Source organism: Octopus sinensis, linkage group LG8 (genome assembly GCF_006345805.1).
Source record: "Octopus sinensis linkage group LG8, ASM634580v1, whole genome shotgun sequence".
NCBI classification, from domain to species: Eukaryota; Metazoa; Mollusca; class Cephalopoda; order Octopoda; family Octopodidae; genus Octopus; species Octopus sinensis.
In genome coordinates, this window is record NC_043004.1 from 76,698,259 (window position 1) to 76,726,247 (window position 27,989).

General features: G+C 36.0%; 1 protein-coding gene across 4 annotated transcripts in view; it reads right to left on the reverse strand.

Moving 5' to 3' along the window:
- Window positions 1-27,989, reverse strand: part of LOC115215016 (mitogen-activated protein kinase kinase kinase 13) — a 183,184-nt gene that overhangs the window by 60,937 nt on the left and 94,258 nt on the right. For all 4 annotated transcript variants that reach the window (XM_029784137.2, XM_036505483.1, XM_029784136.2 and 1 more), the window contains one exon: window positions 19,386-19,576. In XM_029784137.2, coding sequence (XP_029639997.1) covers window positions 19,386-19,558 — 173 coding nt within the window. In that variant the 5' untranslated portion in view covers window positions 19,559-19,576. The remainder of the gene's footprint in view (window positions 1-19,385; window positions 19,577-27,989) is intronic.

Here is a 27,989-nt window from a genome sequence, read left to right on the forward strand (position 1 = left end):
TTGCCCCCCAGTGCTCAATTGGTCCTTATTTCATCAAACTCAAAAGGATAAAAAGCAAAATCGTCCTTAGCAATATTTAGACATAAAGAACTGGAAGAAACACTACTGAGTATTTTGTCTGGTGCAGTAATGATTCTGCTAGCTTGCCACTGTATACCGTGTTCTAAGAACAAAAATAAGAAATAGTGTTAGTTACAGTATTAGATTCCAAGAGAAACTCCTTTCCTTTTCTGTAGTATTAAAGTTTGCAGCTTCCAGTAATAGACATTTTTAGCTGTGATAAGTATTTGCCACTATACTATTAATTAACAAAATGTTTTAGAGAAATATGAAATGGCATTTTATTCAAGGATTCATAGAAAAGCTTAAGGCTATCAGGAAATATAAGCAACCATTCCACTTAATTTAATGGTTTGTTGTTGTTTAGCCCTTGTCAGTCCAGGATGAGTAACCTATGATCACAGGTACTTCAATTATAATCATCTTGTCTCTCTTCTGTTTTTTTTTTCTTTCTTTAGTAGAGTGTACTCCAGACTGCAATGTTCAATGTAGACTTTTTATGAAAAAACAAAATGGTGTGGTGTGGTGTGGTTTTAGAGAGATACCACTGCTACTTTTAGCAGGTCAGATGATGATAGAGAGGTTCACCCATTATTGTTGTCAGCAACTTTACAGTCAGCCTCTTCCCTGTGATTGCTTATGTCATTCTCTTTCTCTATTTCACTGTCATCACCATTTTAACATAAACTTCATTGAAAATGTTTATATTTACATTGACAAAAGACCTCAGATTTATGAGTAAAAGGGGAAATAAGGCTGTATAATGTCCATACCACCTGAAACTGCTCAGTGGGAGCTTACCTTGCCACATTTTTTTTTAAAGATATTGATACAACTATAGCAAAGATAAATTTTAAGATAAGTCAATTAGAAATATAATCACTGACTCAAGTTTTGATATAGAAAATTATGGATGAAAAGTCTGTCAGCAGAATTTGAATAAAAAGGGAAATGAAAATCATTATCATAATAATGCTTTTTACTATAGGCACAAGGCCTGGAATTAGTGAGAGATTACATTGACCTCAGTGTTTAAGTATAGGCACAAGGTCTGAAACTGGGAGTTGATTACATCAACCCCAGTGTTTAACAGGTATTTATTTTACTGACCCTGAAAGGATGAAAGGCAAAAGAGGACTTGGCAGAATTTGAACTCAGAATATAAGGATGGACAAAATACCTCTAAGCATTCTGTCTGGTGTACTAACAATTCTCCAGCTTGCTGCCTTGGAAATCACTTTAATAATCTACTATAATAATACTCTTGCATTTTTCTGTCACAACATATGAATGGGAAAGGAAGGGGTGATAGATGAAAAAGGAAGGAATGGGTGATGGCAAACTGGTGGGATGGTGAACATTCAATGCTGAAAAGAAAGATCAGTTTCAACTCTGTATGAGTGCATGTGTGTATGTGTGTGCGTGTACAAGGGAAGTTTGTGAATATATGTGAACAATGACAAGTGTATTAATTTGATTTACCATCCATATTTATATATAGAATACTAGAATTAGCCATCACTTTTGACGGCATGGGGCCAACTAGTGATTTGATAATTTAAGCACAAGGCCAATAATTTTAAAGGGAGTGGGTTTAATTGATACAATAAAATTCCACTACATGACTGGTACTCTATTTCATCAGCTCTGAGAGGATGAAAGCAAAACTGACCTCAGCAGGATTTGAAGTCAGAATGTAAAGAGCCAGAAGAAATACCACAAGGCATGTTCTCCGATGCTCTAAAAATTCTGCCAGCTTGCCATCATATTTGCAACAACAACAATAAAGATGATACAATATTGATTATATTACACTATATTTCACTCAGTATAATCTTCAGACATAATATTCCCCTATGAGTATACACATTCTTGGATAAGAATTTTTACTTGTAAACTTTTATTTGTCATTTGGGGTTTTAACATTGTTACCAATAACGATAATGCACAAACCTAAGTGAGGCACAATGTGCACAATGTAAACAGAAACACAAAAGAGAAAGTTATGAGACCAATCAATAGGATTAAACTATTTTCCACATCCCTAAAAGCACAGGGCCTGTCTGAAATAACAAATATCAAATACACACACACATACACGCACACATACATGCACATATATTTATGTACATACATACATGCACACACGTACACATATATTTCATATTCAGGAAGGAATGTTCATAGAGCTGTTTACAAATTAATTGAGAGTAATAAAATTCTGCAATGTTTACGGTATTTTTTTAATATTATTTGGCATTTTTTCTTCTTTCCCTACATTTATATATAAGGCATTTATCCAAATCTAACTGAGCATTTTCTAGTTGCTGCACAGCTTTTCATACTGAAACTTGTACTTTTTTCAGTATTGATTAGATAAACAACATAAATCAATAATATTCACAAAGGCTGGCATAGTTTTTTTTTTCCAAAATAAAATTATGATAGCAATAATCTATTGATAGATCTGAGAAACATATTCAAACCTGGGAGTAGACTGTATTCATTGCATGGGTGTCGAGAAATAAATCATGCAAGATTAGTATTGTTTGTACTTGCATTTAGTTTTTAAATGTCTCATTAAAAATTTAACATTTTACATTGGTTTTAAATTATATTAAAACAGAATAAGATAAATAGTTATTAATTATATAAAATAGTTTGGATAGCAAAATAAGATTATGAAGATGAGGATAATAATAATTGTTTCAAATTTTGGCAAAAAAACCAACAACATTAGAAGTGGGAATTGGTTGATTACATTGACACCAGTATTAAACTGGTATTTTATTTTATTGACCCCAAAAGGATGAAATGCAAGGTTGGCCTTGATGAAATTTGAGGTTAGACTACAAAAACTGAAATAAATAGCATAAAGCATTTTGTTTGATGCACTGATGGGTCAGCCCACCCACCACCTTCAATGATAATAATAAATAATTCCTTCTACTATAAGCACAAGGCCTAGAATTTGAGAGGAGGGAGCTAGTCCATTATATCAACCCTAGTACTCAACTGGTACTTATTCTATCAAGCCCATTAGCAGGATTTGAGTTTAGAATGCATAGAACTGAAATAAATACCACTTAGCATTTTGTTTGATGCACTGATGAGTCTGCCAGCTCACCACCTTTGATGATGATAAGGAGGATTTGGAACAAAGACACAAAGCCAAGAAACTTTTGATTGACTCAGCACGTGACTTGTACTTATTTGCTTGACCCCATCAAAGCTGACTCTAGCAGAATTTGAACTCAAAATATAAAGGGAAGCCATAAAATACTCTTTCCTACTCTAGGCACAAGGCCCGAAATTTTTGGAGAGGGGTCCAGTCAATTAGAGCGACTCCAGTATGCAACTGGTACTTAATTTATCGACCCCGAACAGATGAAAGGCAAAGTCGACCTCGGCAGAATTTGAACTCAGAACATAAAGACAGACGAGATGCTGCTAAGCATTTCATCCTGTATGCTAACATTTCTGCCAGCTTGCCACCTTAGGGAAACCATCAAATACTATTGCGGAAGCAATTCTACCACTCACCACTCTCTCAGTCACTAACTACTCTTAACCCTCTCAGACCTGGGCCCCTGTACCTAACTTTACTTTCCACCTGGTCCTCTGAGCAAAAAAATAAACAGTTGCATATACAGCTCAAGAGTAACGATGCAGGCAAACTAACGAACAGAATTAGCTCTATCTTCTTTTTCTCTGTGTGTTGTTAATTACCACTTTACTGGGAATCTAGCAGAGATGATGTTTAGCCTATTCCTGTTATAGTAGGGTTATAGAGTGACAGGGTTAATAAAAATGATTTCTAACATAAGAACAAGACAACAAATTTTGGAGAAAAGTACAATTGATTATATGGAACCAGTACTTGACTGTTGCATCACTGATATTAATGCCAGCTTGCAATTTGACAGGAGTTGATTGTGCCATAACAGTGTGGAAGATATCAGTTGTATCATCAGTAGCTACACAGAAATGTCTGCAAGATACTGCCTTCCTCTGTGGCATGACAGTGTTGCTGAGATGGTCCACAATGCTATATGCATGTAGGATTGCTCTGAAGGCCATAACAAAAGCACGACAGGGACAGAAAGTAGCCACACTTTAAAAATAAAGAACACTACTCTGAAACACTCAGATAAAAACAGCAACCCAGTGTAAGCACAACAAGTCAGATATAATTGCATGGGATATGGAGGAAAAGTCATGCACCATTGTAGAGATCAGTAGCCCAGAGGATGTGAATGCCTATTTAGAAAATGGAGAAAACGAGAACATCTATGGAGAACTGAGGAGAAAACTGCAGCTCTTATATCAAGGCAGCAAGCTGGCAGAATCATTAGCATGCTGGGCGAAATGCTTAGCGGTATTTTGTTTGCCGTTATGTTCTGAGTTCAAATTCCATCATGGTCAACTTTGCCTTTCATCCTTTTGGGGTTGATTAAATAAGTACCAGTAACACACTGGAGTCGATGTAATCGACTTAGTCCCTTTGTCTGTCCTTGTTTGTCCCCTCTATGTTTAGCCCCTTATGGGCAATAAAGAAATACTTATATCAAGGCTATAAATCTTCATTTGTTCCTATTATTATAAGTTCACTGGGCTATATGCGAGAGAGGGAGAGAGAGGGGGGCGAGGTGAAAGAGAGAAATAGATAGAAATGTACATATACACTCACACATGTGTGAGTGCACACATGTACACAAACACAAGTACATTTAACCTTATAGGAAAGAAGTACTCAATACAAAAGTAAAGTGAAATCATTTATTGTAGTGTTGAGACTACAAATGTCACTGTTCATATGAACAACGTTCATGAAACTAGCAACAGAGTAATCTCAGCACTGAGGTGTTCCTCTGTGTGTGTGTGAGTGTGTATACACAGGTGTGGCTGTATGGTTAAGGAAGCTTGCTTTCCCACCACATGATGCCAGGGTTAGGGTTAGGGTTAGGGTTAGAGACTGAGTGCCACCTTGGGCATGTGTCTTCTACAATAGCCCTGGGCTGACCAAAGTCTTGTGAATGGATTTGGCAGGCAGAAAGTGAAAAAAGCCTGTTGTACATGTGTGTTTGTGCTTGTGTCTATTTGTAATGTAAAACATACACAGCAACAAAACTGGCCAGTTTTCTCAGCTGCTGCATATGCAAGGCAAGTAGTTCTGAAACTGACAAATAACAGGACTCTCCACTACCTCCAAGACCAAAATATTAGAGAAATTTTCCGTACCTTTTTTTCTTTATTCATGAAAAAACAAAATATTGTTTACATACACAGAATTCTTCTTGCTTCACCATGACACTGGAGAAGTTATAAAAGTTAAAAACTCATTTTAATGTTATTAACTAAACATGGTAAATTGTCCACCCATTTTACGATCAGAACAGACCAACCCACCCACACTCACCTTGAGACTTATCCAACTTATGCCAATACGGCAAAATGGAGATGTGATGATGATGATGATGATGATATAGTGTAACTAGGGAAGGCGATGAGCTGGCAGAATCATTAACACTATAGACAAAATGCTTAGCGGTATTTTGCCCATCACTACATTTTGAGTTCAAACTCCACTGAGATCAACTTTGCTTTTCAGCTTTCTGGGGTTTATAAATTTAGTACCAGTGAAACACTGGGGGTGATGTGATCGATCATACTCCTCCCATCAAATTTCAGGCCTTGTGCCTTTAATAGAAAGGATATAGTAAACATAATGCTACATCATCCAACATGTCTTTTTCTGTGGTCTGAAGGTAATTTAGTTGCTATTTCTCAAGTGGAGAATCTCTTGTTGACCAACCAATAGTTATCATTTTGTTCTTATTTTGGCAGGTATGACACCAAGATCTCGATAACTTGCATTTATAATCCAGTTTTGGTGAAAAAGCATTTCCTATATGGTTCATATATTCCTAAAAACCTCAGTTGAAAGCCTGTTAAAACACAATTAATATTATTATACTAATTCAAAAGATTTTAATCTTAGGTTAATAAAAAAAAAAGAAAGCTTTTCTCATTTTTTTTTTACTGTTTTTGCTTACCACCATTAAGACACTTTTTTTTACTTTTCTTACCTGCTCTTCTCCTAAGTGAGGAGGGAAATATTCACTACTTCACCTAAAGCACTGTAAAACACTAGTGACACTATATAACTCGTGACTCTAGCCCACTTACGTGATGCTTGTGTGTGCCAACTGAGTGGGTTTCAGTGCTATTATATATTTCTTTCTCTCTAACTATATATAGTATATTTGATTAGAGAGCTGATATTTTCCAAATCATTATAGATTGTAAAGCAAAGAATATGAAAAGATAGCAAAGGACTTTAAATGGTACATTCACTCTTCCTATAGATTTTCTCTCTCTCTCTCTCTCTCTCTCTCTCTCTCTCGACCTCACTCACTCACTCTCTTGTTTATCTGCTTGTAAGTTGAGAACTAGTTTGCATCAATAAATAAAGTTTGAGGCAATTGATTTCTGAAGCGAAATTGGTGAGCTGAAAGATATATTGATTTGTAAGTTCTGCTACTACAAATAACTAGATTGTTTCCTAAAACAACCACTATCACAGTGGAAAGATCTATTAAACAGATATTATAGGTTGAAATCATGTTATGATCATAACATAAAATTATCAAAAATACAGATATTGTTAGAAAAAAAATCAAACCAAAATTTTCAGAAAATAACAAGATTGATTTAAACAGTTATCTACATTGTCATGTAACAGATATACACACACACACACTCTCTCTCTCTCTCACACACACTCATATATAAACACCAACCTTATTTTTTGGATAAACAAATATGAAGTCTTATTTTTATATTCAGTTGTTGTTGTTTAGTCTCAGGCCAATCCTTATCTAGTAGACAAGATTGGCTTTGATCATGATGAAAGGTACTCTAGCCACGACTGTCATCATATTAGGGGTACCATGGACTACATTATACAATGTATCATTCCTTGTTTAATAGAAATGGCAATTTAGAAGAGTCATTATAGCATTTGACAGAATACTTTGCAGTATTTGTTCCAATCATCTGTGCTCTGAGTTCAAATCCTGCCAAAGTCAACTTTGCCTATCATTCCTTTGGGGTTGATGAATAAAAGTACCAATCCAAGCTTGTGAAGTGGTAAGACTGTAAAAACATAGGATAAGATATCTTGTGGATTTTATTTCCAGCTCTTTGCATCTTGAGTTCAAATCCTACTGTAGTCAACCTCGATAACAGACTGAACCCGGCACTCTGGGACCTTTTGGGAAAGTTCTACATGAGCCATATTACCAGTTTGAGGATCTAGCAAACAAAAGTGATCTAATTAAATGACACTCAAGCCATAACCATCATCTTTCTCAACTACATATAATTCTATAATTGCTTTCAAATCTTTAGTTATCCTATGTGATCACATAACTATTAATGTAGTTTTAATTTATCAGAATGTTTTGTTCATTAAGTACCATTCAGTTTTCATGCAGAGTGGGGGAAACTTGAGTATTTTCCTCAAAGTCTTTACTTTTAAATTATCACTCCACTCAGTGTTAATTCACTTATAAACCTATACATCTCTCTACTCATTTTTGTCTTTTAGTACAGTAAAATTATGCTTTATTCTTTACTGAAGAGGTTTAATAAGACTGAAATATGACTGGAGTTGTCACCATACTACCTAGATCAGACTCAATTATCTATGTTAGATTTTTAAAATTAATTTTAATTAAAATTTCAGTGATGTCTCTCTTGTGTTTCTTGATATGATTGACTAGGGCGGCAAGCTGGCAGAATCGTTAGTACACCGGGTGGAATGCTTAGGGGTATTTCGTCTGCCACTACATTCTGAGTTCAAATTCTGCCGAGGTCGACTTTGCCTTTCATCCTTTCAGGGTTGATTAAATAAGTACCGGTTACACACAGGGGTCAATGTAATCAACTTAATCCATTTGTCTGTCCTTGTTTGTCCCCTCTATGTTTAGCCCCCTGTGGGCAATAAAGAAATAGATTGACCAATAAGCTAATGATTCATTCCCCTTAACACAGGTGTTCATTTTAATTAATAAATATTTCTCTAATTCTTATACTGCATATGTCAACACTGACCTATTATAAACTTTTGTTGTACCTATATGTGTATAAATTTATTTTGTATAAAAAGTATTTGTGTGTGTGAGCATATACATGTGTGCAAACATGAATGCGTATGTGTTTGCTTTTGACTCTGTGTGTGTGTGTGTGTGTGTGTGTGTGTGTATGTGCCAGCAAATAGCATATGATTATATATAGCAGTTATATTCATTACTCCTGAAATCTTGTCATATTTCTCTATTCATATTTATAGATAGTCTAATCTTAGATGAAATATTTTCTATGTTGTAATACACATCCTTCTTAGTACATGAATACATTATTCACTTCCTCCTTGTTAAACTGTCACTAAACCACAACTAACAAGAGGTACTCTTTATGATCACTAGCCCTGCTAAAGATAGCATGCAATCATCCTCAAATGACACACTACCACCTTTAAAAATAGCAGGCAAACTTTTTTTTTAAATCCAGACCATCACAATTAGGATGTTGTTTATTCAATCAGACCTGAAACCAGACAACATGTGCTGTTAAGCAAATATATCTTGGGACAGAAGATTTCAAGGGATTTTCATTTCAAGCATTCTTGAGAATTTAAGCAGAATATACTACATATATATATATTCAGAATCTTTTAGTGAGGGTATGTGGCCTGGTGGTTAAAGTGTTGCACTTGTGATAATAAGATCATGGTTTCAATTCTTGGATCAGGTGGTACATTATGTTCTTGAGCAAAACTTCAATTCATATTGCTCCAGTTCATTCAACCATAAATGAGAAACCCTGTTATGGACTAGAGAGTAGTTGAGGGGAAACCTTGTGATTTTAGTCACTTGTACTCTGCAGCAACAGAGCAGAGATGCATGGCTTAGTAGTTAGGCTGTTGGACTTGTGATCATAAGATTGTGGTTTCGATTCCTGGACTGGGGCTATGCTTACTGTTTTTTTAATACAGGATGTGTATTACAACATAGAAAATATTTCATCTAAGATTACACTATCTATAGATATGAATAGAGAAATATTACAACAGGAGTAATGAATATAACTGCTATATATAATCATATGCTATTTGCAGGCACACACACACACACACACACACACACAGTCATGTTGCTCTGGTTCACTCAGTGGGCAAAAAATGAGAATTCCTGTGATAGACCATAGTCCTGTCCAGCAGGGAAATATATGTGTCACAGAAACAGGGAAACCAGCTCTATGAGTCTTCATGACTTGGGAAGGATTTTTATCCTTTGATCTATTCATGGAAACTGAGTAACTGGCTCTATGAGTCCTAAAACTTGAGACAGTAATGTCCAGGAGATGATGATGATGATGATGATTATGATGATGATGACGACGACAGCAACCATTTGTAGATGAGTAAACAAGGGACTAAATATCGAAGGATCACACTGGAAGGTAGTGACATTTCATTGTAATGATTCTGCCAATCTACAATTCTTTTGAGTAGCAGTACTACAAGTAGTAGTAGTAATTAGCAAGATCTTTGAAAATTCCATGTTTTGTAAGTGTTCTTATTTCTGTCTGGCAATATAAATTTATAGATCATAGCATTGTTTCAATATGTTGCAGATTCGGATTATGTCTCCGATTTCATTCTCTAGTTAAGGCCGATGGTAGTATAACACACAAACTTGTTTCATTGTGTTAAAGATTCTTCATTATATCTTCAGTTCCATTCTATGTTTAAGCTTGTTTAAAGCGTAACGCTCAAACTTATTCCAATGTTGAAGATTTACCCCCCACACCCTCTAATCCATCATTCCCTATTGCTACCTTTAAACCCCATCCAATCTTTATAGATGTTGCCTACCTCCTCTTTTCAATCTCCCCTACCTCTTGCACAACTCCCTATACACTCTTTGCATATCCCTCACCTCTCCACACACTTAGCTTCCCTGTTACCACTCACTTCTATTCATCTTGTACCTTGAGGGGCCACCAGGACATTTCATCACTCCTATTTATCACTCCACAGCTACTACCGATTCATTTTCATTCTTTCTCCTAAATGTGAGTAATCATGTAACTCCTCCACAAGAACCTGCTCTGCCCCCATCTACTTCTCATATCTTATCTTCCCAACCCCATCTCTTAGCATAAATCTGTCACCCTTCCTTAGGTTTCATAGTCATGCAAGCTGCATGGTGGCCTCATTAATGCCTGTGGCACGAGAAAAGACTCCAGTACACTCTATAAAGTGGTTGGAGTTAGGAAGGGCATCAAAGCAGACACTGGAGCAGGATGCAGTCCTTGGGCCTATCAGATCCTGCTAAACCATCCAACCCATGTCAGCATAGAACATGGACGTTAATTGATGATGATGATGATGATGATGATGATGATGAATTCATTCTGTAATGAAGGTTCTTAAGAGTGTAACACTGAAATACATCTCGTGGCAAACAGAATATTAATTGTGAATATTATTCCCGAGCACGCCAGACAAAATGCTTAGCAACATTTCACCTGTCTTTATGTCCTGAGTTCAAATTTCATTGAGAGTCAACTTAACCTTTCATCTTTATGGGGTCAATAAAATAGGTACCAGTCAAGTACTGGAGGTCCATGTTACTGATTTCACCCCTCCCCTCAAAAACTGCTGGCCTTGCACCAAAATTTAAAGCCATTATTATAAATACAATTAATAATACATCTAAAGCTAATTTTGGAGACTCTTTATTAAAAAAGATATTTTTTCAGATTCATTAAGTAAAGTTTTTCTCGCCTGAAAGAAAGCAGAACTGTTTGAATTGAACCAATAGCTTCTTGTGGAAGTGAAAATGTCTAAGTGGTTAGAGTCTGACAACTCTTGGGTTTAGACATGACATTCTCTGCAGGTATTGCATGCATTTCTTTTATATTTGCGCTGTACACTTCACTTTACTGTCTTCAGTCAGGAAAATTTACTTGTGATAGATTAACATCTTAATCAAGATCAAACATATGATAAGCACAAGTTCTTAAGAACCATCCCACACAACTTGAGACAGCTTTTCGGTATAAATATAAAGACAATAGTTACTTAGTAATCCTATAAAACTGGCTTTTAAGGCTTATTTGATACATAGATCAATGATCATTAACTTCAAACATGAAGATAAGTGTGCTTTATTTTTCAACAACTTCTAATAGATAAAGAAAATAATTTAAGTTCTTTTGTGTCTTATAGCCTTTCATGTGTTGATAGCGCTATTGTAGTGGTATATGAGTAGGAGTTTATTCTTCAGTATATTCAATGTCTTAATATTTCAAATTAAGAAAAAGCAGCTCCAGTAAACCATTTTTATCTTCTTCCTTCATTCGTTTATTCTTTTACTTATTTCAGTCATTTGACTGCAGCCATGCTGGAGCACTGCCTTTAGTTGAACAGATTGACACCAGGACTTATTCTTTGTAAGCCTAATACTTATTCTATCGGTCTCTTTTGCTGAAACGCTAAGTTACGGGGACATAAACACACCAACATCGGTTGTCAAGCAATAGTGGGGAGGACAAACACAAACACACAAACATACAAACATATAAATACACACACACACACACACACATATATATAAGGGGAGAATTCACAAGAAAACAGAAGATGAAGACAGGTGGTGTAGACAACAAATAGATGTATTAGTTTAATGCTCAGGAAGGGAAAAAGTCTTTAACGTTTCGAGCCTACACTCTTCCACAGAAAGGAACACAGAAAGAAACAGAGATAAAATAAAGAATGCGTAGTGGCAAGCGATCTATCATGGAGAATGCTGAACAGAGGGGTGACACAGGAGAACTAGGAAGAAGGGGAAGCGAGATAATAAAGTAGTGGTGATCCCAAAACGAAGGTGCACATGTGTATAAGAGACCATGTATGTGCATGTGGAGAGGGCTGGTGACCTTGACGTGTGTGTGTGTGTATGTATAGGTGTGTTGATGTGGGGCTGGGAAATGCTAGTGTGTGTGTGCTGGTGTGATGCGATGTGGTGTTGTGTGGTATGGTGGTGTATGGTGTAGTGGTGTGGTGTGATGAAGTTGGGATGTGGGGGAGGCGAGAGTGGGGAAAGCAAGGGTGGAGTAAGGACAAGCTTCTTTCAGTTTCTGTCTACCAAGTCCACTCACAAGGCTTTGATCGGCCCAAGGCTTTGATCGGCCCAAGGCTATAGTAGAAGACACTTACCCAAGGTGCCCATGCAGTAAGACTGAACTCAGAACCATATGACTGGTAAGCAAGCTACTTACCACACAGCCATTCCTGCACCTTTATTTATTTTTTTGAGAGCTAAGACTTGTATTTGATTTGGGGAACTAACAAATAAAATGATCTTTTGATTTAAATTGAAGGAACAGAAAAACACTGACAAAATCAGTAGACAAAAGTAAGACAGGAATGTTATATATATATCTGAAAAAAATATACGAAAGGTTTTGCTATATAATTAAGACTTCATTTGTATTTATGAGAGTCTGTGCCCTTATAACACAGCGGCTCTTAACAAAAATATTTATGAATGTATACACTACACACACACCTATGTATTTATATATATTAAGTACATACACACACACTTAAGTGTAAGCACTCACATGACATAAGACACAAATAAAATATTAACGAACAGTACTTAAAATACTCGTACATAATCAATGAAGGAGTCTAATGAAAACAAAAGAACAAAGAGAAAACAAACTATTTTACTATTTGTGCTAGTTATAGATAAACTATAGCAGAGATAACGTTAGAGATATATTAAACAGTAGCAATACTGAAGTATATTCCTGTTTAACGATAGCTAAGCAAGAAGGCAAAATATCTAGTTTTCTTTATCTAGGAGTTATGAAATGAGTAATCCACAAAGGGAAAATGTCATAAACTAAAAATCTTATTTGAAAAGTAAATAAGAGAGGGAGATAGAGGGGGAGAGAGAGAAAATCTAATCTACTGAATGAATCTCGAAAATAACCTTTATTTAAATACTTGTAACTAGCATTATTGAACTGGTCCTTACATGGAATCTCTAAGGAAAATGGGGAAGAGTCTGACCAAGAATTACCTAGTATAGAGTCCTGTAAGGGGATGCCTCGGAGGCAAGGTACACCCTAGATGAACTACAGGAAAAAGAGGAGAACGAGTATCAGAGGCCCAAGACACAATGGAAACAAGAGGGTAAAAAAAAATAACAACAAAATAATAAACACCGAGTATAAATGATAAAGACGATAAAGACTTTTTCTTTTTAAAATCAATATAATGATTATTGTCTGTTGGCCCAGATATGTTGTGCTTAAATTTAGAGTCATGTGATATAGAGAAAAGTATCAGTTGGACTTTTTTCTGCAGGTGTTGTGTAGAAGAATATATGTACATGATCTCAAGGCTGGGCAACTGTTTAATGGGTCAAACTGAAATAAATTTTTTATGGAAATGGGAAATTTATCAATATGCTTTTATTACATATTATCAAAGTAAAAATTTAAGGTGTGTCAGTCACAATCTAAGGGAGGGATATAAGGTGTGTCAATCACATTTTAACTGTGCTATTTTCAGATTTTATGTATTTTTTGCTTCAGCAAGTTGGGCAGTAGGATAATTATTCTCTCTCTGTCTTTGTCTGCCTCTCTCTCTCTCTGTCTCTGTCTGCCTCTCTCTCTCTCTCCCCTCTTGTAAAAATTTCAGTTTGTAACTATGATATTTGTTAACATTTATTTTTTTGTTATTGTTTTTTTATCTATTCACATCAGAGAGCCAACAAACACCATCTAATCAGGGTATATTTGAAAACCAAAGCAGATTTAACACCATTATTTAATAAACAATGCTTAAAATACCATCATTTTTCATTTCATTTGTATCACATTTAAAAAAAAATAATTCTTTCTAAATTTGGCACAAGGCCAGCAATTTAGCGGGGCTTGAGCAAATTGATTATATTGATTCCAGTGTTCAATCGGTACTTATTTCTATCAACCCCAAATAGATGAAAGACAAAGTTGATCCCAACAGAATTTAAAATTCAGAACATAAAACAAAAAAAAAAAAATGAAGAAAAGCTACCACTATGCATTCATTACACAACCAATGATTTATCCTGAGATCATTCCAAATAATAAATATTTCATGCAGTTGTTTAGATCCAATTCAACCTTGAATAAGCAGACTTATCGTCAAAGGTATTCCAACCATGACCATTTCGTCTTACATTCAGGCATTATATATCTAGTAGTACATTGTCTAATGTGCCCCTTTCTATTCAAGATGGCAGAGTTTAATTTGAAGAGAATCTAACTGATTAAACAACCAAGTAGATATTATCTTGTTGGCAAAAGATATTTGAAGTTCATTGTTTCTGTATAATACCATATAACTTAGCATTTATAGATTGTTAACAGTTCTAGAAATTCCTTTATATATCTTCCAAATACGACAATTTCTTGATAGTGCACTATCTTTTTGAAAGTATTCCAGATAATAATTAAATCATCATCATCATCATCATCATCATCATCATTATCATCATTGGTATTTCTGTTGTTGTTGTTGCTTTGTTTTATATAAGCTGTTCCAAGTCTCAGCCAGAGACTTCAGCTAGCAGCAAGTTGGATGTTTTACTATGGATATTAGTAATGATTAGCGATAATATATTGTAGGGAAAGGAAACCAGATTCTGAGAATAATTATCATTATCATTATTATTATATCAGGCGGTGAGCTGGCAGAAACGTTAGCAATCCAGGCAAAATGTTTAGCAGTATTTTGTCTGTCTTTACATTCTGAGTTCAAATTCCACCAAGGTCGACTTTGCCTTTCATGCTTTTGGGGTTGATAAATAAAGTATCAGTTGCGTACTGGGGTCGATCTAATCGACTGGTGCCCTCCCCCGAAATTTTGGGCCTTGTGTCTAGAGTAGAAAAGATTATTATTATTATTATTATTATTATTATTATTACACTGTCTTTATGTTCTGAGTTCAAATTCCGCTGAGGTTAATTTTGCCTTTCATCTTTTCAGGGTCGACAAATTAAGTACTAGTAAAGAACTGGGGTTGATGAAATTGATTTAACCCCTCCTCCAAAATTTCAGGCCTTGTGCCTATAGTAGAAAGGATTATTACTATTATTATCATTATTATTATCATTAAGGCAGTGAGTTGGCAGAATCGTTAGCATGCTGGACGAAATGCTTAGCGGTATTTCACCTGTCACTACATTCTGAGTTTAAATTCTGCTGAGGTCAACTTTGCCTTTCATCCTTTCAGGGTCAACAAAATAAGTACCAGTTACGCATTTAGGTGGGGGGAGGGCGATGTAATTAACTAGTCTCCTCCCACCAAATTTCAGGCCTTGTGCCTTCAGTAGAAAGGATTATTATTATTATTATTATTAAATTATTATTATTATCATTATTATTATTTTCCATTAGCATTATTATTCATTATCATTTGCATCAATTCATTTCATTTTAATGACTTTTCTACACTTCTGATATGTTCATTAATTACATTCTTCATGCAGTATCAAGTCCATATATCCTTAATTGCTATGTATCCAACATCAGCTGCTTTCTTCATACTGTTCTGCTATGGAGATCCTTACCGCTAATTGTTAAATTAATCAGAACTATTTCTATCTTCAGTTATATGAAACCCTTTCTTGACAATTTAAGCTTCTTCTGCAATTCTTGAACAAATTATACAATAAATCCATATAAATTACATTTATAAGTTCACAATAGTACACTTGAATGCTATTATTCGGATTTAAATCCATTTGAGAATTTAGCTATATTAAAGTTAGAATTTCAGGGCTTCAGTGGACTGAAATAATTATTCAGATTATACAATTCCAATAATCTCCAGATACAGTCATGGTTTTTATGACCATTTTTCCATGCTTGTATGGATCGAACAAAGTTTACTGAGGCAAATTTTCTACAGTCAGATGCCTTTCCTCCTGCCAACCCTCAATCATTTCCGAATGAGGTAATATTTTCCCATGATACATACAGAATACTGGAAATGAATGACACTGTTTGCATGGTAATGATACTCGTTTACAGTTATCACACAATGTCAAGACAAGGACACACAAACACACACATACACACACTTACATAGATATATACATATAATAGGTTCCATTCAATTTCTATCTACCAAATCCACTTCCATGACGTTGGTCCACATGCGGCTAAAGTACAAGACTCTTGCCAAGGTGTCATGAGGTGGGACTGAACTTGAAACCACATCATTAGGAAACTAACTTCTTAACTACACACGTATGTCTACAGTTATACTAAAATGAAAATCCACTTGCACAAAAGTTAAATTAGTCAGAGAAAAGAAATATAATATTGCCACATCAGCTCTATGCCTTTTTATGTCTCAGCTATAAAAATTCCATGGTAAAAGATTTTCTAGCATTATGGTCGAAGAAGATAATATATAGTTGTGCCAGTTGTATACTGGAATAAAGCTCTGTATAGTTGTGTACGGGCATAAACGTGTGAAAAGAAGGCTGAATTCTCTAACCCCACCTAACATTTTGCTTACAATAAATTGGTTTATAACACAGATTTATTTATAACATGCATAGTCACTGGCTCAATTTTCTTGTGATTTATTTGTTTTAGACATTTTTATTAGTTTAACTGGAAAGTTTTATTCTAATCAAACTATATTATTGTCACATTCATCTCCAGCACTACGGAGAGGATTGCTATGAAAGTAGTTGATTGCTAGTTTTTCAATATAGGATAGTGTGCCAATTGGCTAAGAACATTTCAGTATTTGCAATTACTTTCAGCAGTCATGTCATGTGGGGAACAGGTGATCAATAAATTGTTAAGTTGAACAAGCAGAATCTACTTTAGTAGCTGCAACCATATTGACGGGCCCAATTGCTCTATAGTTTAGCAACATCACTCCTTAGCTTAGCAGTTCAGCCATCTTTATCTTCCCTCTTTATATATTTTTCTAATCTTGGAGAACAGTAATTTTCATTAGGACATAGTGCTTTTGATAATCAATTATTTTATTTTTTTTTAAAGGAAAATATAATATTTCCCCAAATGTAATATTTTGAAAAAGAAAATCATTTTGCATTCAATATGATAACAATGCCATAAAAATTTCAAACATATCAATTCAAAACATTGACATATATTTCAAGTTAATTCTGCAATCAATAAATGTTACAGATCTGATATCATTTTTAGAAGAAAAGTATAATTTTTATAATATTCCCTGATGTCTCTCATTTCTAATTTTTGATATAAAGTCTATTTAAACTGAATTCTAAAGTTCTACTCTAACATTCTACAGCAAATCACAAATCATTGTCACTATAGTCCCTGAAATTCTCCAAAAGTAAAGAATAAGCATTGCTTTTTCTATTTTGATAAAAGATGTCTTCAGACAATCAAATCAATCAAAATTTCAAGAATTATAAGGCCAGAATGATGATCTTTAAGGTAGCCATAAAACGTTCTTATATATTATTTAAAAAATAACCAATAAAATAATTTTGTAAATAATTTTGTGTAGTTATTGTATAGATTGGTGATCTCAGTTTTTAAATGTATAAGTTTTAAAGGTTCTTTACAATTTCAAATCATTTCAATCATACAAAGAATTCTTTCTATATTCTTTGTCAGGTTTAATCTAAGTAAGGTGATATTTCCCCGTGACCAGACATATTTTTATGGAAGACTGATAATGAAGAACACCACTTGCATGACAGTGACGCTTCATTGCAACTGTCATGTCAAATCAAGGCAACAAGAGAGTAACACACACACACACACAGTATATACACAACAAGCTTCTTTCAGTTTCCATCTAACAAACCTGCTCAAAAGGCTATCATAGAAGATAATTGATCAAGGTGACAAGCAGTGGGACAGAAGCTGAAATCATGCAGTTGAAAAGTAAACTTCATTTCACACTGCCTCGCTTGTGCTTTAATAAATTCCTAGGACAAAATCTGTCTTTAATAATTATCATACTTAATAATTTGATAGAAACAGTGGCAAAAAAGTCCTTAGAACAATTGTAACTTTACTAGTGTCTGGTTATTTGGTTTCACCATCAGTATCATAACCATCACTATCATCATTTTGTATCTACTTTTCTATGTTAGTTTAGTTTGTAGAGGTTTTCAGAGGTAGTGTTTTACAGCCAGATATTTTTCATATCACTAACCCACTTCACTGTATACACACATTAGAGACAATGGAAGAAAACTTGTCAAAAAAAGTTACAAAAAATACTTAGTATTTTTGATTTTGGGGGGACAAAGAAGGCTTGGTAAGTTTTTTTAAAAAATACAAAGAGAATTGGATTTTATGCATGAGTATGTGTATGTTTTGTACACACACACGCACACACACACAGAGTTTGAGTTTATTTTGTGGTACTAAACCATCAGTTAACTGTTGAAGAATATGAAATTTTCTGGAATTCTAGTTTAAAATTTTGTTGTACTTATGGTGAGTAGGGGACTGTTTTAGAAAACAGATATCAATCTGCATTGGATATATATATTTACAAATTGATATATACCTTTATAAATTATATGAATATATCTATCTTCATGAATCACATATCAATAACCATTGTTCACTTAAAAATTCCATAAAAAATTACAAATTAACAAAATTTATAAAAAAAACTATAGTTCTGCTTCTTCCTTCTTTATAGTTGTTGAGAAAATATTTCTTTCGTTGTATATAGACTAAAAAACAAATTATATTAAAGAGTAAGCATTCTGAACTTAAGCAATATAAGTTAAAATCTTAGATCAAGTACTTATATGCTTTTTTTTTTTTCACAAGCCCTAGGATTTATAAGACCAATTTCTATGGTATGCAAGTAATTGAGATTACAGCACTTCCCTTGAACAGGATGCATATCTGTCACAGGGTTAACTTTCCAGCTATTGCCTGAAATTGTTCACAACTGAGTGGACTGAAGCAATGTAAAAGGAAGAGTTTTGTTCAATAATGCAACACATTACCCAGTCTGGGAATCGAAATCATAGCCTTGCGATTGAGAGTGCAATGTCCTTACTACTAGAACTCGAAAACCTATTGTGAAATAACCTGTTGGAACAACAACAAACAATAACATCACCATTAGCAAAAAAAAAATCATTTTTTTTTTACAGAAAATTAGTCATGTGTAAATAACAAAATTAGAAAAGCGTTATTAATTTACCTATTGGAAAACTCCAAGTCTGTACTGGTGGTAAGTACATTGAGAGTACTTGGACTGTTCCGGCTATTAATAGGTTCATCCTTTTTGGGGACATCTAATACAGCAGTTTTAGTTGTCATGGCTGACCCCTCACTAGCATTGTATTCTGGAAGAATGTTTCTTTCTAATGTCATGATTAATATTTAGAGTACCTGCAAAACAAAATGAAAAAATACAGATAAATTAATAGTGAAAATGAAAATTAAAAACATTTAGGAAACTTCAGAAAAATTGGCTTTGAAAATTGCATAAACTTACTATTGAAAATAAAAGAAGCTCTAAATGTAGTTTAACGTTCCATTTCAAACTCAGTTGAAATGAAGAGTTATAGGGGAAAATGGTTGGTTGTTTTATAGGATTATCTGCTACAAAATTATCTGTAATTACTCACAAGATCATTTACTACATACAATTCCTCTGTCTATTCACCTGATTCCAAAGTCTTCAGACTTAATTTTATTATATCGCTTGTGATGCCAAACTACAACACAGTGACCCTTTAGAATGCTGCTAACAGCTTAAAATAATTTTATTCAGTATTAATAATAATGGTTTCAAGTTCTGGCACAAGGCCAACAGTTTTGAGAGGAGGACTTAATTATCTCAACCTTAATATTTGATTGTTATTTAAATTTTTTTTGGTCCCAAAGGGATTAAAGGGAAAGTTGGTCTAGGTGGGACTTGAACTCAGAATGTGAAGCCCTAGAGCAACAAGACATTTTCCCAATGCTCTACCAATTTCGTCAGCTTGTCACCTTAATAATGACACTAACTATTTCAAATTTTGGTACTAGGTCAGGAATTTTAGGGAGAGTGGGGTTAGTCAATTACATCAACTCAACTGCTCAACTGGTGCGTATTTCATTAATCCTAAAAAGATGAAAGGCAAATTGATCTGAAAGGAATTTGAACTGAGAGCCAATTCTGCTGGCTTCAATATTAATCATCATCACCATCATTTAACAACCGCTTTCCATGCTGACAGGAGCTGGCAAGGTCAGGGGCTGCACCAAGCTCCATTGTCTGTTTTAGTAAGGTTTCTACAGCTGAATGCCCTTCCTAATGCCAACTTTACAGAGTGTACTAGGTGCTTCTTACATGGCACCAGCACTGACAGGGTTACCAAGGACCTTGCAAGACAAAAATCTTTCAACTGGGAGTGGGGAGTGGTACTGAGGCAGGGATATGGTTCTGCACCTGTTGAAAGATTAAAGGTATAGAGGGACAGAGATAGGTGTCTTGCTGAAATGTAAATACTATGATTAGAAAAGGATGAAGAAATAGTGTTGAGGGATAAAGTTATTGAAGCAGTACACCATTTACAAATGTTTTTTTTTATTACACAGCACTGTTTGTAACTGACTGTCATTGGTTACAAGTTTACAATGAGGCAATCCCAAGGGCAAGAGTGATAAAGATATGTCTGTAATTTGGTGCAAAGGATTTCATTTTCTCAAAGATTTCATTTGATGACCATTGGATTTTCACCAATGTTTACATCTTTTGCTAATATACATTGGAAATATATTAATCTCCCTGTCCCTCTATATGTATACACACACACACATACACATGCACACACACACATACACACATGCATGCACACACACACATATACACATGATAGGTTTCCATATAGTTTCTATCACCCAAATTTCACTTATAAGGTATTAGTCACCCAAAGCTATGGTAGAAGAGACTTGCAAAGAATACCAAGCAGTAGGATTGAACTTACGAGCACATGCTTGAAAATCAAACACCTTAACCACACAGCCACGCCTGAAGCAAATCAATATTTAATTTATATTATTTTATTGCCCAATACAGATTAATCATCTATATTGCTAGAAAACCATCCCAAAAACAAAAGAGAATAAAAAATAAATCATTAGCAAAAACTCCCTTTCAATTATTAAATAAAGAGTTCTTTAGATGCTATTTGCTTTTTTGTAGATTTACCATGCGCAATATCAAAGAATTTTGTTTCTTTGAAAAGTATTGAAAGGAAATAAGCCATTTCCTTTCATTTGTCAGTACAGAACAGAATGAACATATTCTCGCATATCAATATTTAAAGCAAATTTAGAAAGTTAGCTATTAATAGATAACCTTAATTTCTGTTCAATATTTGTAAAGGTATTTGTACAATTTAATGTTCAGGAAAGGGTTCCATTGTTACTCGTCAGCTTGACCTATTAGAGCAAGATTGCTCTTTAGCATAGAACTAGAAGGTTTAGATTCTGCTTCACCCACATATGAAGACTTGGAATTTCATTGGAATAAATAAATCCTGGAGATGGTCAGTTGACATTTATACTTCTGGCTGAGAAAAAAAGTGATTGAGTCTTTGACTTTTCTTTCTTCCCTTTCATGTGTGCGTGAGAGGGAGAGAGAAAGAAAGGGAGGATATACATGTATGTAGACATAAATATAAGCTTATTTGAATATATATGTATGATGATGATGATAAAGATGCAGATGACCATCTTTGCTTTACAATTCTAGATTGATGTCCAGTCAATTAATCTTCTAAACTAGGGGCAATAAGACTAATGCATATTAAATTTTGATGCAAACGAATAAAATATATGAAATAAAACTGAATCTAAGTAAAAATAACATCCTGAAGATGACAGCTCTCAAAAGGGAAATGTTTTAAATGCTGTCATAGCATGCTGTTGATATCAATGAGATTATGTTACAAGTGTTGTATGTGTCATTAAAATAATTGGTTAAAACATTCCAGATATTTTTAATACAATTCTAAAAGGGATATATACCTAACTTGAATTAATATGATATTACTATGTATAGTTATATTCATGGACATACATAGGTAAATGTGTCTGCATGTGTATAACATGTTGTATAGGTGTATGCACAATAGATAGCATTACTAATGATATCATAAGCCATCCTGTTTATGTGAACGTGACAGAATTGCTTAACTGAGCTCAGATGTGTTAGTATATCATGAATAATGAATGATGGAATGGTTGATATCTCTTATTCTTGAAAACTGCTTTATGTTCTAACAGAACTACAAAATTCCGTTTTCATTTCTTGTGGTACAAAAGGATGGTCTGGAGAGAATTAATAGATCTTGTAATAATCTAATATAAGTGAATATAAAGACCATAGCCTCAAGCAATGTGAATGTCCTACAAATGATAACAACAATAATGATTTCTTTCATAGGCAAATGGCCAGAAATCTGGAAGAAAATGTTAGTCGATGAAATCAAACCCAGTATTTAACTTGTACTGTATTTCAGCAACTAAATAATAATACTAAATAAAATCTAAACCATAGCTAAAGACTCCCATTTGTAGGTCATTTTATAAAGGTTGGCATCATGTAGGATGCTACATAAAAGGAATCTGATTGGAGTTACCCATGGTGCTTAAGTGCAGCATTTTCTTTAGGGCATTTCAACTGGAGATTTTTATTTTTATAAAAAAAATCTTTTTTTGTCTACACTGCTTAGTGAGAGAAGAAGACCAAGGTGTTACTCTATGATCTTTTCCAGGGTCTATGACACTGGTAGGAAGAAGAAAGGAAGTTATCTCCAAACTAGAAAACCTGACTCAAATGTTTGCAAGAAAGTTGACTCTGCTAAAGGTACCCATGGTCCAGTTGGTGATACTAAACTGAGAGATAAACTACTTATAACAGCCAAAGATACATTTCACTTACTTTAAATTAAAGACTTACATAACAGTCTTTCTTACACACAAATACAAGTTCTCCTACACTTTATCTCTATTTCTTGTACACTGTATCTCTATCTGTTCTACACACTGATATAACCCTGACATATATATATCTTCAGCATCTACAGATATTTATATACACACACTTATAGGCTCTCACACATACTATATATGTATCACTCTCTCACATACATACTGACAGATTTTCTGCACTTTCGGAGGTATTTAAATGGACACACACTCGCTCTCACTTTTGCATGTATGTAGAATCTAACAGTAACACACACACATGCACGTGCGCATTCACACACACACACGCACACACACACACACATCACACATACACACACACACACACAATGCCATGCATGCACACACATACACTCCAAAACACTGCTTGAAAATACACTTGCTCAGACACAGAGACACTGATACACTCTCACAAAGACTGTTGAACATATACTACATGCATGTTTAATAATTGACAGGTGATAGCAGAACTCACATATCTCCTTTTCAATAATTAATTTATCCTTTTGATTAAGATTAATCTAAAACAAGTTGTGAAAGTAAGTTAATTTAAAACATAAAGAATTATAGATTTTTGTTTTTTTCGGTATGGTGAGGAGACTTAAGTTTTCTTTTTTTCTGCTCTGGAATAAATATAGAAATATCTATTAATAGATTTAAATGCTAAATATTAAACTGATATCTTATATTTTATAAGCAAGTCATTTATGAAAGATTTACAAAAAAAACAACAAAAAAAACAGGAAATAAACATGAGTCTAAGCAGATCTCATTTATGCATTTCTCAATATTATTTTCTATTCTACGCACAAGGCCCGAAATTTTGCGGGAGGGGGCCAGTTGATTAGATCAACCCCAGTATGCAACTGGTACTTAATTTATTGACCTTGAAAGGATGAAAGGCGAAGTCAACCTTGGCGAAATTTGAATTCAGAATGTAAAGACAGATGAAATACCTATTTCTTTACTACCCACAAGGGGCTAAACACAGAGGGGACAAACAAGGACAGACAAACGGATTAAGTCGATTATACCGATCTCAGTGCGTAACTGGTACTTAATTTATCAACCCCGAAAGGATGAAAGGCAAAGTCGACCTTGGCAGAATTTGAACTCAGAACGTAACGGCAGACGAAATACTGCTAAGCATTTTGCCCGGCATGCTAACATTGCTGCCAGCTTGCCGCCATGCATTTTGCAATATTGTCGGGAGAAATCTTTCAGAAACATAAATGACTTTTAGAATATTGTTAGTAATAACGTGTGATTTATGCAGATTTATTTTAAGCTAAAAGTACACATACACTAATTGACAGGCACCAACAGAATAGGTTAAAAATACAAATGGTAGGATGAATGGTATGGATGCAAGGAAACTGGCCTAGCAATTCTCTGCCAGGCCAAGAGAAAATAATCAATTTATAAGTAGAAAGAGTAAAAGATAACACTGATTCACAGTTTCCAACAATATTAGTCAATAAAACTGACTGATGCAATTTGTGATCGACTGTTAACTAACAACACATTTAACTTTTTAACAAAAATGATTTTCATGCTGTTCATTCAATGACTAACTATTAAAGTAAATAAAAAAAGTCCTGAAACAATTTTGAATCCTATATCATCATCATCATCCTCATCATCAAGATGATGATAAAATGGCAATGACCACCACCACCAATACCAACACCACCACCATCATCATCATCATGTCCCCTTTTTCATACTGCATTGGTTAGACAGAATGTGCTAAGGCAGATTTTCTAAGGTTGGATGACCAACCCTCACCTGTTTCTGAGCAATGGAATGCTTCCCTACGGTTGTGCACGTTTTCCCAGAAGATTCCTAATGAGGTATTCTGTCTGTACTATAGTGATGATGATCATTTAGAAATATTGCATGATGTAACAACAAAGAAATACAAACACACCTAGCCCCCCCACACCCACATGCATATATAGATATATATGTATCTATCTATCTATCTATCTATCTATCTATCTATCTATCTATCTATCTATCTATCTATCTGTCTATCTATCTATCTATCTATCTATCTGTCTATCTATCTATCTATCTATCGATCTATCTGTCTATCTATCTATCTATCTATCGATCTATCTATCTATCTATCTATCTATCTATCTATCTGTCTATCTATCTATCTATCTATCTATCTGTCTATCTATCTATCTATCTTTCTATCTATCTATCTATCTATCTATCTGTCTATCTATCTATCTATCTATCTATCTGTCTATCTATCTATCTATCTATCGATCTATCTGTCTATCTATCTATCTATCTATCGATCTATCTATCTATCTATCTATCTATCTGTCTATCTATCTATCTGCACTTCCGCCGCCGTGATGGCACCTTCGCAGCACCCTGACTTTCTTGTCGAGAGTCGTGGTAGGCTATACAGTGCCTACCTACATAGCCTACCACGACTCTCGACAAGAAAGGCAGGGTGCTGCGAAGGTGCCATCACGGCGGCGGAAGTGCGGGAAGCGATGGCAGAATGCTCGAGGGACAAATCACCGGGTTTGGATGGTCTACCCTACGAGCTTTACAATTGTATGCCAGACTTGTTTGGAGATCTCTTGGCGGCGGTGTACTGCAACTGGCAGCAAAACGGGAGCATTCCTGGTTTTGTGAGCCGAGGAGCCGTAACACTGCTGAAGAAAGATCTAAACAAGGGAAATGTAATAGATAACTTTAGGCCCATCACTCTGCTTAATGCAGACTTGAAAATTTTGGCCAAGGTGCTAGCCAAGAGGTTGGCGCTTGTCATCGAGAAACTGGTCGACAAGGCGCAAACATGCGCCGTGCCAGGCCGGACCATCCATGACAACCTCCATCTGATGCGCTACATCATAGACAGGGTAGTTAACGAACCTGGCATGGGTGGGGCCCTGATCAACTTGGATCAATCAAAAGCCTTTGATAGGGTAGACCATCGATACTTGGAGGCAGTCCTGAGAGCGGCTGGTTTCGGTCCCGTCTTCCGCGGCTGGATAGCTGCCTTGTACAGAGGCATCCGTTCGGTAATTCGCGTAAATGGACATCTATCGAGACCTTTCGACATTGCACGTTCGGTCCGTCAGGGATGCCCCCTCTCGGCGCTTCTATACGTATTGACCTCTTGAGCCACTACTGCGGAAGCTGGCGACTCTAAGGGGCATCCCGCGAGAATTGGGATGCGGGACGAGCGTGTCTGCATACGCGGACGACGTCACCGTCATAGTGTCTAGCCACGAGCACATCGAGCTGGTCGGCGAGACACTGAAAAACTACGAAGCGGTGACAGGAGCGAAAATCAACCGGGAAAAGTCAGTGGGCTTGCGACTAGGCACCTGGAGAAACAAGCCCATGCCGTCCACCAGCGCCTCCGTCGTGGGACGCTGGACCGACGGCCTGGTTGAGTTGCTCGGGGTCTGGTTTGGTCCGGACCTCCAAGTGGAGAAGAACTGGAACGAGATAACGAGTAGGGTGGTCACTCTCGCCCGGCAATGGGCCGAGAGGAAACTGTCCCTAAAAGGTCGAGCGGAGGTGGCGAACACGTACATCGCGTCCGTCATCTACTACCGCCTGACCGTCATACCTTGTCCCGACCCTACCATCACCAAACTACAACGCATCCTCTTTCGCTTCTTGTGGAAAGGATGCGTCCCGATGGTCAGGCGATCCATTTGCTGTCAACACCCGTTAAAAGGAGGGCTGGGCATGCCGTGGTTGATGATGCGCAGACACGCGCTGAGACTGCGACATCTCTGGCTCTATGTAGACGACGGTGAACAGGTGTGGTCGCCGTTTGTGAGGCACGCTTTCCCGCAGCTCGTCTCCATGACCGAACTGCAGTCGTGGATCAAAAAGAGGCCGAGGAAGGGCGAATGGCACCGCGAGTGTCGCGTTGCTCTCAAGCAACTCTGCCGTCCTGGGTCGACCTTAAGTGACTTCAACACAACCAAAGCATTCTATAGGGGTTTAGTGGAGGGGAGGTACGACGACGAGCTCGGGGCGAACCTGGACGTCGACGAGGAGTACCTGACCCGCCTGTTCGGGACGACTTTCGGGCCAGGGCCCATGGACAACTTCCAGAGATCCCTGGCCTGGCAGTGCTACCGAGAAGCGCTACCCGTTCGGGATAAGCTCTACAGACACGGCTCGAGAACACGGGGCCGACCTGCCCGAGATGCGGTCAGAGCGACGAAACCATTCTGCACGCACTCGTTCAGTGTCCAACAATTTCCGACCTGTGGGCTTATGTCGAACAACTGCTGTCACGTGTGGGACGAGTCGGTTTATCAGCTGAGTCTATCGTCAATATTGTCACGCCTCCTTCCTTCAAACGGGAAGGAAGAGCTATTTTCATCATCCTTGTGGCTATGGCGAAAGAATGTATCTGGTGGACGCGTCTGAAAGGATTGGAGACAAACACTTTCCTCTCTGGTCAATCTCTCATCAACTTCTTCAAGTACCACGTGAAAAGGAAAGTGAGAGTAGAGAGGCAAGTTTTGTCTAGCGAATGTTTTAAAAAAAGATGGGTGAATGTAGCAAGAATGGCACGTATGAATGACGAAGCCACCTTGAGCATAGTCCTATGAACCCAGAAATCGAAAACAGAGAGTTGCTTATTTGCAAAAAAAAAAAAAAAAAAAAAGAAATATAAAATGTGACTTCATTGACCGAGGTTACCGTGGTCTTTTCCGCAGGCTTTTCTTTCCACGGGTAAACCTCACCTGTCCTCCCCTTTACACTTCATATTGACATTTCTGTGATAACGATCCCTATTGATCATTTTTTTTTTTCTTTTTCC